The 13,533-nt window shown below is 50.9% G+C and overlaps 1 protein-coding gene across 2 annotated transcripts in view; it reads left to right on the plus strand.

Moving 5' to 3' along the window:
• The window catches only part of CASZ1 (castor zinc finger 1), an 87,919-nt gene that overhangs the window by 36,551 nt on the left and 37,835 nt on the right, over window positions 1–13,533 (plus strand). For both annotated transcript variants that reach the window (XM_065696433.1, XM_065696432.1), the window contains exons 2-3: window positions 4,340–4,903; window positions 11,971–12,811. In XM_065696433.1, coding sequence (XP_065552505.1) covers window positions 4,340–4,903; window positions 11,971–12,811 — 1,405 coding nt within the window. The remainder of the gene's footprint in view (window positions 1–4,339; window positions 4,904–11,970; window positions 12,812–13,533) is intronic.

The following is a 13,533-nucleotide window of genomic DNA, read 5'->3' on the forward strand; positions in this document are numbered from 1 at the left end:
CCCCTCCCCGCCCCAAATAATACTGTTAATAATTAATCGAATGAGAGCTTGCAGCTCCTGGAAAGCTGGCACTGGGACCTCCCTCTTGAACGGAGCTGCTCAGCTGGGCTTAAAACTCTTCAATAGGAATATGAAAGCTCCATCTGTTCGACGTACCCGGCCCTCTGAAGTGACAGCGCGCCGGCCCTCCCCAGCCAGCACCCCTCTCCCTGCAGCACCAGCCCTCCTGCCCCTCTTCTTTCCCTCCTCTTCTTCCCCTCCTCAACCCCATCCATCGGGGTCCCACCTGTACCCCCAGCTCTTCCCACACCACCGAGCTCCTGCACACAGCCAGGACCCCTTCTCCTCCGCCATGCAGGCTGGTTCATCCAGCTCCCACATGCCCCTCTTTTACAGCCAGGACCCTTTCCACCTCTACCAGGGTATGTTTCTTTACTGACCCAAAGCCAGAGTCAGACTTTGGTTCTCTTTTCCTTTTCCTGCAAAGCCAGACCTTGTCTTCACAGCAGCGTTTGCGCCTTGCCTGGGATGCCCTCCTTCTGTCCATGCTGCAAAGCCCTTCATTCCCACACATGCTGTGCCCCCCTCAGCCCCTCTTCTCCCCTGGGGGAAGGCAGAGCTAAGCCGTGCCCACCTTGGAAGCTCCCCACTGTGGGGTTCATGGCAGAAGAGGTGGTGCTTCAGGGCCTGCATGGAAGGAGAGAGCCCGGGGCTGCACACTGGGCACTGCAGCACATGGAGTGCAGGGGAAAGAGGGGCAGCGGGGACAGAGCTGGGCTTGTGAGCACTTCAAGGCAGCAAAATGGTGAGGTGGGTTTTGTCCTGCTCCTTGCCGGGCCTGGTTGTGACAAGCTGTAGCTGTTCTTCAAAGGGAGGTTTGCTCTCGAGATGCCACGGGGCTGGGTGCGGAGCCGGTGTCCCCTCACAGGGTGTGGGGAGGGGGCGAACGGAGTAAACTCCCGGTGGCATTGTTTTCAGAGGAAGCGCTCAGTGTAAATAGAGCATGTGGGAGAGTTTGTCCTGGGCAGAGATGAAAAGTCCGTGTGACAGGCTCAGGTTATAAACGGCTTCCTCAGATTGATGCGAAATCAAAACATTTCTATTTAGACGAAGAAAATGAAGGGGGATGTTTACTTAGCCTGGAATCTTTAAACAGTGCAATGGAGACGCAGGGTGATTTGGGGTGGGGAGCTCAGCCCGGGGGGAGGGAGCCTATGCCTGGCTTTGGGGGTACAGCAGTCCCAACCTCGGGTAGATACAGGGGTCCTTCATTCAGCAGCTCAGTTCCTCTCCCTCTGCCTGAGTGAACCAAACTCAGATGCTCTGGTCCCCTCTTTAGCATCCCTTTGTAAGGTGAAAGTGTTTGAAAGCATCTCTTTCCCTTCTGCTTTTGAAATTGATAGGCTAAAGGAGGGAAACAGAAATGTTGATATAAGTAGTTATAAGTAATGTCCCTCCTATTCCATAGACAAGGAAATAAGGCAATGGAAAGAGAAAATGATGTGCCCAGGCTGTGCAGAGTTGGTTGGCAGATGCTGGGAGTTCTGCTTTCCCGCAGCCACACGTGCATAGGTGGGATGGAGATACCAGAGAGCCCTGGTGCTGCAGAGCAAATCCCACCTCTGGAAGGTCCTGGGAGGTTAGTTTTGTAGATCAGGGAACAGGTATGTTTTCAGAACTTGCTTCACGTTTAACTTAAACTTCAGGAAAAGATTCCTGAAGTGTTAAAGAGCAGAATTGCAGTGCTCAAAAGTCCCAAACACAGGAGAAGGGACAGGAAAGATGCAGAGGCAAAAGGCAGGAGCTGGGGTGGAGGGGGGCAGAAGCTGGGGAGGCAGAGGGGCAAATCCAGGGTGTGTGAGATGGCAGGAGGCAGGAACGGGGACGGAAGACAAGTTGCAGGCTCCCTGGAGTTGCTGCGTACGCGGCAAGTGCAGCTTCGGGAACGTCTGTTCCTCTCTTCCTTTGAATAAATATTTATATATTCATTTGCCGGCTGGTGCACACACTTGGCTGCTCACCTCCAGACCAGAATAATGGGACCTGCCCTCGCTGCAGAAAGGGGGAGGGCAGCGGGGATTTGGGCTGCCGCGTGTCTGCCTCCCAGTTATCTCCAGCTGCGAGCGGTGCTGAGCTCACCCGTTCAGCAGGGCTGGGGATGGTGGGAATGGGGATTCACCAGGCAGCGCTTCAATGCTGACCCCATTCCCCAGCCATGGGCGCACGCCCTGGGCACCGTGCGGAGGCACCGTCCTACCCACCCGCAGCCACCGAGGCTCCGCTGGCCCTTCGCCCGAGCATACAGGCGGGAGCTGTAGGTGTCCTGGCTGGGCTCCAGCTGGAGCTCACACCAGCCTCCCGAGATTCCCTCTGTGGTACCAGTTGCACATAGGATCGGCCTTCACTTTCTGCCCTAAATAGAGTGGGAATGTGATGGGAAGGGAAGGTGCCAGCACACAGAGACTTTTGCAGCTTGATGGGCGTCTGCCGGTGCCCATCTGTATGCGTGAGGACTGCGTGCGTGTGCGGGGGGAATGTGTGAAAGGGGAATGCGTGGGGAAACGTACGGGAATGTATTTTTGGGGAGATGGGACTTTTTAACCCATTCATGTAGGACTGCACTTGTGGAGCGTGCCAGCACATACACACAGCTCTTGAACAGCTCTGATCTCTAGGTGGGGAGGTATGTGTTTGGGGGCAACGTGTGCTTTCCCTTTGTGAAAGCATGATTGCACGTAGGTGCTAGTGCCAGGGGGGTGGGCATTTGGAAAGCAGGGGAGTTCGTTTTGCCTCTCTTTGTATGTGGGGCTGATAACTTTGTTGGGGGGGTATTCTTCTTGCAAACCTTGACAGGGAAGCGTGTCTGAAGCTGTCAGGAGTTTATGCTAAGCAGCCACTCTCTGGCTCTTGGACAGCAGGTCTAAAGTTTCACTCTGTTTGTATTGGGCTGTCATGTTATGGGATTAGGGGCTGTCATGATGGCTTCTGGATGCATTGTAGGGGGTCTGATTAATCTCTCTGTTCTTCTCTGGAGCAGCACCTCTGTGCTGGTGACAGGGAGGTGCAGGCTGAGCTGCCACGAGGGACTCCTGTGCAGTGGAGGAACCTGTTCTCACCTCTTGAGGTCTGCAGACGGTTTCTGTTTGCTCTCTGCCCGCTCTGTCAGCAGGACATAGAAGTCCAAGAGCAGGTTTTGGAGGGACCTCTAGGAATGTCCCAACAGTTACTCCAATGCAGTGTCAGTTGCAAGTGTAGCAACACTGTGGGCTGGGGAAGAGCCTGGCTGTGTGCACCTTTCTTGCCTTGGGACCTTTAACCCTTCTTAGTCTGGGTGTCTATCAGAGGTATCGTAAATAAAGAGGGGAATGAGACAACGCAGCTGCTTTAGAATCAGTTTTTTCGCTTTTATTTGCAAGTGAATCTTGCTAATTGTTGGTACAATAATTATGCAAGTGACTCTGATAGGAACCATTTAGTTCAAGATTCTGCGTGACCTTGAAGTTAAGACCTTACCTTCTTCCTTTCTCCCCCCACTTTCTCTTACCCCTCCTTTACTAGCTGTCACATATGAATAAACTACATTAAAATAACAAACCCACACTAATTAGCTGATTGTGCTGGGAAGTGTGAGAGCAGAATTTCCTGTGTGAGAGCAGGCAAAGGAGCCTGATCAAATCATACCAACCCGATTTTCTCCCATACCACTGCACACCAGTCTGGTGCTCCAGTGCATGGACTTAAAGGGGTTCATGTCCTCTGTTCTGGTTGTTCCTGGTGCATACTGGTTCTCTTCTCTGAGATTATGTGCAAACTCCATTCAGGGAGTTCCTCACCATCCCTGGCTTAGGCTTGGGAAGCTGTTTTCCCTGCTGCATGTGGTTGGGTGCAGTTGTGGCTGGTGTGGTTTTGGCAGCCAACACATCTGGGATGGAGCTGGGGACCTAAAAGCAGGTGGTGCTGCAGTCTGAAGGGAGAGCAAGCCAGGCTTTTACCAGAGCTCATACCTTGCCTGAGCCAGGAGCAAAGGCTGGTCCCTACCTTGTTCACCTGCCTGAGCTGTTTGGTGCCTTTTGAGCCCTGTTCAGTCCCAGCAGAAATACGTGCCTCTCTTCTGAGGCATCCTTTAGTAGCAGAAGGTTCAGAACATGCCCCTCACCGGGCTCTCCTGGGTGAGCTTCCACTCAGAGCTTAGGAAACAGACGGCAGTGCCACCTCTCAGAGGATGACACTGGCCATGCCTGAAGCCCTGTTGGGTTGGGACCAGCCATTTGCTGTTTGGGTTCAATTTGTCTGATCCCACTAATGTCCTTCCCTGCTTCTTTCCCCTCTCTCTTTCCAGCTGAAAGAACTATATGCACTGACGCAGCCTCAGGAAAACCCACAATGGCTGCCAAGCGCAAAGGCGGCCTGAAGCTAAATGCCATCTGTGCCAAGCTGAGCCGCCAGGTCGTCTTCGACCACGGGGGAGCCGAACAGGCACGGGCGGACAAGGGCCCGCAGCGGGAGAGCAGCAACAAGGACCTGCCTCAGCCCGGGACCAAGGAGCTGGGGTCGGAGTTCTCAGATGGACTCAGCCGCGTGCAGAAGATCGAGGAGGACAAAAGGAGGGAGGTGATTGAGAAGTGGGTGAATGGGGAATACAACGAGGAGCCCTTGCTGGGGCGAGCGGAGGGCAAGGAATGTAAGGAGAGCGCGGAGGTGCCCCCTGAAGGGGTTTACATGGTGCAGCCCAAGGGCTGCAGCGACGAGGAAGATAACGGGGATGAGACGGATGCTCTGAGGAGCTCGCAAGATGGCAACTTCTTGGATGACAGGGATTCAGATGGGCCAGCCTTGAAGGACGATGCCTACCGGTCCTCCAGTGGCGAGACAGGCTCCAAGCTGGGGGGAGGAACTGCCTCAGGTGAGTCCTCTGCCCCTTCCTCCTCCAGCTCCAGGGTTCTGTTATCTGTGGGACAGACAAAGCCATTGCTGTGTCCATGTAGATGCTGTCTGCATTGGGCAGTCAAGGAGGAGGGTGAAGCCTCCATCCCCCGGCAGAGTCCTGGCGTTCTGCGCTTGGGACCATGCTGAGTTTGCCTCTGCTCCAACCTCCCCTTCCCAAGAGGGGCATTGGGGAGGGTGGATGACTCTTTCCCTGGAGAAGGAAAAGTGATCCTGCATCCCTCGGTAGGGCAGCTCAGCCCCTGTAGACACCTTCACACCATTTGGATGGAGATCCCTGTGGACCAGGCTCCTTTCCTGGGCATGCATTGCACATGGCGGAGGTGTGTGGGGGGGGAACAGCGGCCTTGTGGTGCTGCCCGGGCGGGGGGCTCCGGGCGACAGGGGGCGCTGCGGCGCGGGGCGGGGCCGGGCCGCACCTGAGAAGGCGGGCGCGTGCTGGCGGGCCGAGGCTGTGGAAGGAGCGGCCGGAGCGTGCGGCTTTCCAGGGGGAATGGGTGGGATGGGATGGATGGGATGGAATGGAATGGAATGGATGGGATGGGATTGGACCGGACACGCGCGGGGAGGCTGAGCCGTGCCACGGCAGGGCCAGGGGTGCAGCACATCCCGTGTGGACCCAGCTGAGCCCCTGCTGCCGCCCTCACGTTCTGGGCGCTGGGGTGTCAGGGAACTCGGAGCGAGCTGCCCGCAGGCACTGCTGCCTTCATCACTGGTCATGGTTGCCTGCCAGACCCCTTCTGGGTGTGCACAGGAAGCTGTAAGAGAGCAGGCCGCACATAACCCATCACGATCCCTTTTTGCTGCTGGGTGCTCCCTCGTCCCGCACTGAGGGGCTGCTGCCCGCCATTGCGGTGTCTCCTTCCTGAGGCAGCTCGGGCTGGAGCTGGTGAAACTGCGGGGTTCAGACCTTCACATCCCTCCTGCTTCGGCCTGGGGTGCCGGCCTGGGTGCAGTTGCACGGTGTTCTCCACAGCCTCTGTGAGTGTTGATTTTCAGGTAGCTTCTACCTTATTTTTATGGTTCATGCCCTGTGAGGTTGCTGAGGCGCTGGCACAGGGTGCCCAGAGAAGCTGTGGCTGCCCCATCCCTGGCAGTGCTCAAGGCCAGGTTGGACACAGGGGCTTGGAGCAAGCTGCTCCAGTGGAAGGGGTCCCTGCCCGTGGCAGGGGTTGGAGCTGGATGAGCTTTAAGGTCCGTTCAACCCAAACTATTCCATGATTCAAAAACTGAATTCAGCAAGAAATATTGGGAAAAACCCTAGATGAATTCCTCTCATGCTTTGTGATACCCAGGTTCCCCCCAGATTGATTTTGGGGTGTGTATGAGTAAGCTAAGCCTCGGTAAAGGCTTAGGGTAAATTGAATTCTCTCCGTTAAGTCAGAGCAGCTCCCTCCCCGATTTGTCACTCAGCTGGGTTGAATCTGTAATAGAAAGATCTCCCCCTAATCTGCTCCACCTGCACGCACCCCTCCCCTGATCTCAGCACTTTGTGAATCCATCAAACTTTCCTCCTTTTGTGTGCGCGCATGTTTTCCTCCTCCTGTTAATAATGCAGCCGAAGCTCATCTCCGTCTGTCCGTTCCCCTTCTGGAGAGGCACATTCTCTAGTCTTCACGAGTTCAGTGGCAGCGCACATAATTATGCATATAAGATATAAACAGAGCTGTTTAATTATCCTTCGCCACATCAGTGACAGAGTAATTAACAAACATTGCAAGATCAATGAGGAAAAGTGTGACCTTCAGTTTCCTTTGATAGGAAAGCCCTTGTCGTTCCCAGACACAAGGTGATTGTGCCTGGACTTTGTTTTTAGTTTGTTTTAATCCCCCCACCCCATTTACAGCTTTTATTTGCTATGAAAACTAAAAGGAGGGAAACTTAAATATAAAAAATATGTTACCAAACTGGGGGAAATCAGAGGAACTGAGGGTTCGCACTGGGGTAGGGGTTCTCAGTAAAATGCCTTTGTGGGGCTGTATTGTCAAAGGATTATGCAAAAATGTATAAGCACCCATGGGGGGCTGCAGGCTCATTTATGTTTAAGGCAGGTAATGGCACATGCGGCGTCCAGTTTACATATGCAGCCCCATGGGATTTGATTTGCAAACAGACGTGCTGCCAGGTCTTGAGCGTCTGTTTCAAGAACCCTGTTGTAAATGTCGTTCACAACATTTCCCTGGAAAGCACAAACTGAAACATCCCTTGCTTTGGAAAGGACAGAGTTCTTTGCCTCTTCTGTCTTTTTCTGTCAGTGTTCCAGAAAATGGATTTTAAGCTGTTCGTCACTGGGTCCTCTCAGACCAGTTTATTCCAGCGAGATCTGGAACTGCCTATACCAAAAAGGAGGGTTTTTTCCCTGGGAACTGGGGGGTTGCAGGAGGCAGATCAGAGGAGAGGAGTACAACTCTTCCCTCCTGGTCAATGCGGCTTGAGGGGAGTCATTGCAGGAATGTGGTTTTGAATGCCTGTGCTCCCTCTGAGGACATAGAGGATACAGAGCTGGCAGTGCTCAGCAGCACTTAAAATTGAACCCATATTTCTTTGATCTGCTGGAAACTCGGGTGAAAAGCAAGAGCCACACAAGAAACCAGTTCCTACATCTAACTAGCTTTCTTGGTCCGTAGGGAAAGTAATCCTGATTATATGGGGCTGAAGGGTTCCTGCTTCTTAGGGTCCCGGTGTGTATTCGCATGGCCTGCTTTATGGCATTTCAGCTACTGTTCATGTCCTCCTGTAGTCTAGTGCCAAACCCCTGCCACCTTTGTCAGGGTGAGACAGTGAAGCTTGTTGTGCATGAGATAGGAGTTTGCAGAGACTTGGTCTATGCTGTTCAATCCTCTTGCTTTGAAACAAGATGGAGGACATGCATGTATGGCCATCCCTGTTCCTTTTTCTGAGCCCTCTGGAAAGAAGGGACTGTGAGTCGGTGCTCAGTCTTGCCTTATATGCCTCCCTCTCTGGTGCAGCTGGGAAACACGTTCAGGAGTCGCAAAGCTGTTGTCTGTCAGCAGATGGTTGTCAGAAGCTGATCTGGACATGCAGATATGTTTCTTCATTCATTCACACACCCTCTCCTGCCCACTGACTGACCCATGCTTCTCTACACACATTTATATATAGCGTTTAGGTTTCCCAGTACAGTCTCTGACACAGATCCCTTTCCACAATCTCACTGACGCACACATACCCAGGGAGATTTTCCTATACAGTCCCATGTTCTTTACTCTGTTACATAGTGGGCTAAAGTAGTCACCAGAAGCTTTCCCCTGTACAAGCTGTCAAAGTGCTTCTTTCTTTTCTTAGCCTGTTGGCTAAGTGTCTCAGAAAGGGAATATTGGCCCTGTTTTTGACAAGGTGGGGTTTATCTTCATAATTTCCTGGGGAGACTTCGCTTGGGAGAACATGCATGATGACTGACAGTTTCTATAGTCTCCAAGACTATGTGTTTTCCCTCCCAAGCAGAATAAAGGACAGAGCCCTGGCTGGGATGTCCCATCCCCCAGTATCCAGACCTTGCACTCCATTTGGGCTGTTTTGCTTTTCCTTCCATATATAGTGTGCTGCTGCAGGCTATTTTTAGCCCCTTTTTTGCTAGCTTCGGATCCTTTGTGATATGATAGCTGCTCTGAGACACACAGATCTGTGCTCTTTGGCAATGCCCACAAATGGAGAGCAGTGGCAAGGGGAGAGGGAGCCCTTTTATTATCACAGAGAAAAGGAGAGAAAAATGCAGTGCAGGGAGGGGAGAGAAAATGCAGGGACAATGCTTCCTGTGGCTCCATGGCTTTGCACTTCTCACTGAGATTTGTTTCCCAGCCAGTGTCCTGCTTAACTTTTGTCTGCACATGGATATGAGGAGGGTTTTCTATCAACTAGGTAATAATGATAACCCCTTTGCTGTTGTTTGAAAAGTATATGTGGAATGAGTTGACTGGGTCTCATACCATCTCTGTGGTGAGACAGCTCCCTCTCTTAAAGTGCCTCCACCAGAAGAGCCTCTAGACTTCTGGTTAGGTGCAAATAAGTGAAGGTTGTCTTGGCTTCAGGGGGTGTGTTGGTGGGCTTGTGCTGAGATGAGTGAAGGTACACTCGGTGGGTAGCGAGTAGTGGGAACTGTCTTGAGATGTGGATCTGGAAGGGTGTTGTGATCATCTGCAGCCGAATTTGCACAAAGGGAAAGCAGAATGCAAGGTGTTTTAGCGGGGGTGAGAGGATTAAATCCAGGATAGTGAATCCTGAACTCAAGCTCAGGCTTTGCAAAGCTCAAGAAAAGGTCTGAACACTCCTCCTTTCCTTTAATCTTAGGTTTTGCATGCAATTGTTTATACCAGTTGAGGTCAAGGCACATGGGTACCAAAGAAGGTACCCATTGGCTGGGTTTCAGGACAGCTGTTAAAGCTAGTAAAAATCACACTTAACAGTTTAATTTCTTATCAGATCTTCTCTGTGGTATTTTTCCTGCCATTGCAGTTTGGCACAGGCCAGCTAGAGCTTTTCTGTGCAGTGCTTGGAAGTCAGGAGATTGTGAAGGAAGCTAGGGGATTGTTTTACAGGTCCAAACAGAAAGGAAAAGCAGAACAAGGGAAAGCAGATTTAACAGAAACAAGGAAGTGTTAGACCCAATAGGGATTTCATGGGTTTAATCACTTTTGTTGGGCCACAGGGTTACACTGAAATGGAGATAGTGAAGAGAGAAAAAGAGGTAAGAGGAGAACTGCTTTAAAGCAAGATGAAATTATTGAATATGTCTATGTGTGAAAGATAAAGTTGATGGCTTTGGTAAGGTGTTGGAAGGGCCTCGGGAGAGGGTCAAGTGGGGAAGCACAGGTGAAATGATTCTACCTCTGAGGATGGAGTAATACAGCCTTTCCTAGTGTTTTCCTTCTGGCAAGTCTTGTTACTGGACACTGTGGGGCATGAATCTGCATTTAACATCCTTCAAGATTAATAGTGACCCGTGAGGTTGTGCTACAGAAAGCTACAACCTGAACCAGACACTGCGGGGGCATTGTCACCCATTCTGTAACTAGGAGAGTGTTATTCTGAAATCAGGCATCCCAAAATCCCATCCAAGACGCTGCGCCTAAGTGCCCAGAACTGGAAAATCATCTGGGGTTAAGCCAGGTCCCAGCACTTAGTAAGTGTGTCTTTGTCCTGCTTCAGGCATATTCTTTGCATTGCCTTTCTAACTTGCCATGTACATAAGGAAGTAATACTGCAGCACTTCTGCCACCAGAACACAGTTCTACCAGGCATGAAATGGGAGTATGACCTTTATGGTCTTGCCCATTTTAGTGCCCACTACAGGCAGTCTTTTCCTCTGTATTGTCCTGTGGAAACTGATTTGTGGAAGCTGAACTTTGCTCATTGACTGGGTCTTGTGTGTATGGAAATGCTCTCGTGTATGTGCATGCCTCTGTGTATGGTATCATTGGCTGTCAGATCCTCCAAATCCTAGGGCTCCATTTTTATGCTTTGGATCTGCTCACCTATTCTGTGGCTATGCCTTGGTACCTTCCTTTTCCACTATGTATCAAGGCAGTGTTGATTTGGTTTGAGCAGGACCTAGTGCTCAGGACCTCCATTCTGCTGCTAGTGTATCTGCTTTTGTTGGCTCCCTGTAAAGGGGTGTGCATGCCCGTGAGAGCTAGAGTGAGTGATTGGAAAAGATGACGAGGGAGGTTTGAAGGACTCCTGCACACAGTAAATCTTTATGCTGCAGGAGAAAGTGAGAGGGAGAGGAGGAGGAGCGCTATGTCAGACTGAAGCCTAAATGAGTCCAAGCTGGCACGTCAGAGTAATCTTTATTTCCTCTTTACACTGATACTGGGTGACCTCCAGATGTGTGTCCTTCCCCTCCTGGTGGCCTGTGAAACTGCCTGAGGGAGTAGGGAAAGGAGGAACGGAGGGAGAGACTCAAAGAAGGACAGCTTTTGCTCATTCTTCCTCCCTGTGATCATGTTTAGGTAGACTAACCCCTTCCTGCCCCTTCCCAACCCAGGCTCCAGAGAACAGGCTTTCTCCCACTCTCTGGAGTCCACATCAGGACAACATCTCTTTCTGTCCTCAGTCCAAATCCAGATGGAGAGAAGGCTGTTCCATACCTATTTTGTACCTGTGTTGACTTTCCACTTACTGGAAGTTGTTCCTGGTTGCTTTGGGAACCTGCCTGTAGGTTACCGCAGCCTTCAGATAAAAACTGTATCCCCTTTTTATGTGGAGAGCAGTAGCTCTCAAGCCATTGGGATTGAGAAGGAAGAACTCTGACAAAATTGTCAGGGAAGGGAAGGACTTCAACAGCAATGGGGAGCTGTCCTTTCTCTTTGTCTTGCTTTCTCTTCTCCACTCCTTGCCAAGCTTCTCATGCACCTTTGCTGCTCTTCATCCACCTTAATTTGTCTCCACCTCTACTGCTCTCCTCTAATCTGCGCTTTTCCATTCTGCCCTTCTCCTGCTCTACCCCATACACTGTCTTGCCCTGTCTCCCATATCCATCTCACACTGTGCTGTCCTGCCTGCTCTCAGCCCTGCTGTTCACCAGCACACATAGCATATCTCACATGTTTCTTCCCCCTCCCCTTGCACACGCAGATGTTCTGCCATCTATCTTCTGTGCACCTCCTTCCATATACAAACACACACAAGGACAGAATTGTACAAACCTCGGCATATTGGCATTGGTCTCACTTCCAGTAAAATTACTTTTTCTTCATATTAGGCCAAGGCAAGAGTGCAGAGACATTTATGAAACTTTGTTTAATGTACTGAAAAGCCATCGGCTAGAACATTTAGGAAATTGATTTTCCTGGCATTGATGAACTCTTTTTATTTTACCCCAGTATTAATTACTTTTTTTTTTTTTAAACAAATTAATTTAAGAGTCGTAAAACCTAACAAGTGAGCCAAACGTCAGTAGATCATGTTCCTCTCTCCCCTTGCTCCCCCTCCCTGCTACTACTGCTAGCACGGGAGGAGAAGAAATATCAGCGCCTTGTATGACTCTCTCACTTTGGTTCTCTGCAGGGGAAGCTTCATCACTGCGAGATTATGCGGCCACCACCATGAATGAGTTCCTGGGCATGTTCGGCTATGATGACCAGAATATGCGGGATGAGCTGGCTCGCAAGATCAGCTTTGACAAGCTGAATGCTGCTACCTCAGAGGCCCCTGCAACTGCTGCCTCTCTCCCTGGTGAAGATGCCATGAGCAAACGGGCCCGCTTCTCCAAGTATGAGGAGTACATCCGCAAACTGAAAGCTGGAGAGCAGCTCTCTTGGCCCATGCACTTGGCCAAATCTGAGGAGTTGGGCTCCAAGCTGGGCAAAGAAACTTCCTCAGTGCTGGCACAGCCCATTCGGGTGCCAGGTGCAGATGCTTCCATGCTGACGGAGACCAAAGCCACCATCCTGCCGCTGCCCTCTCCCAGCAGTTCGCAGATGCAGGGCCTCATGTCACGGGCCTCCAAATATGACTTCTTCATTCAGAAGCTGAAGACAGGTGAGAGCATCAGGCCACAAAATGGCAACACTTACAAGAAGGCCTCCAAGTATGACCTAGAAAATGTCAAGTACTTGCACCTTTTCAAGCCTGGAGAAGGAAGCCCAGATATGGGAGGAGCCATCGCCTTCAAGACAGGCAAGGTAGGCCGGCCTTCCAAGTATGATGTGAGGAACATTCAGAAGCTTACTCCAGTAAAAGCTCCAACACCCAGCCTGGCCCCTGCTCCCCTCGCCAGTACCCCCAGCAGCACTCCTGTGGCTGGACCAGAGCAGTCCGTCCCATTGTCATTCAACACTCCTGAGTACCTGAAGTCAACCTTCTCCAAGACAGACTCCATCACAACTGGAACAGTCTCTACAGTAAAGTAAGTGGCCTTCCAGTTTTCTTTGTCTTAGTGGAGGATGATCCCTGAAGTCTGTGTGTGGATCAGTGGGTAATTCCAGTTCGTGTGATGATAAATACTGCATTGTATGTGTGATGTTTCTTTTTACTCTCTGTTGGAGTGTCTGCTCCTCTGTTGCACCTTAGGATGTAGGCAGCCAGCAGCAGTCACAGCCATGACTCTAGAGCCTGCTACTCTATGTTTGTATGTTAAAATGGAAGGTGAAGGAACATGGTGCTGTCAGCACTCTAAGGTCAAAGTTGAAACTACTTTACTTTCTCCTTCTTTGGTTCCCTGGGCATCCAGCCGTGTTTGTACTAAAACCTTATTCTTGCAGCTATTTAACTCAATGGCAAAACTCTGCTGACTTTCCTGTTAGCAAGATGGGGCTTTTTGTTTGTCCCAGATCTCAGAAGACATTTTGGTGCCTAATTCCCATCAATTTTCATAGAGTTATGCACATACAACTTCTGTGGGGCCAGGCCTGTGTCTTCTCAATTTGCTTGTTCCTTGCACAAATAGAGGTGATTCAATTACCCCTCAGACTGGGCAAACTCATTAGCCCAATTACCACTAATAACCTCCTACACATGTTGCTGGCAATCTGCAGTGGTGCCATTGACTGAATGGAGATACCTCAAGGCCTTGCCAAACACTGGATTACTTTGTAACGTGACTTCTAGAGGTGGTAGCTGTAGAAAAGC

The sequence above is a fragment of the Lathamus discolor genome, chromosome 16 (assembly GCF_037157495.1).
Source record: "Lathamus discolor isolate bLatDis1 chromosome 16, bLatDis1.hap1, whole genome shotgun sequence".
Taxonomy (NCBI): domain Eukaryota; kingdom Metazoa; phylum Chordata; class Aves; order Psittaciformes; family Psittacidae; genus Lathamus; species Lathamus discolor.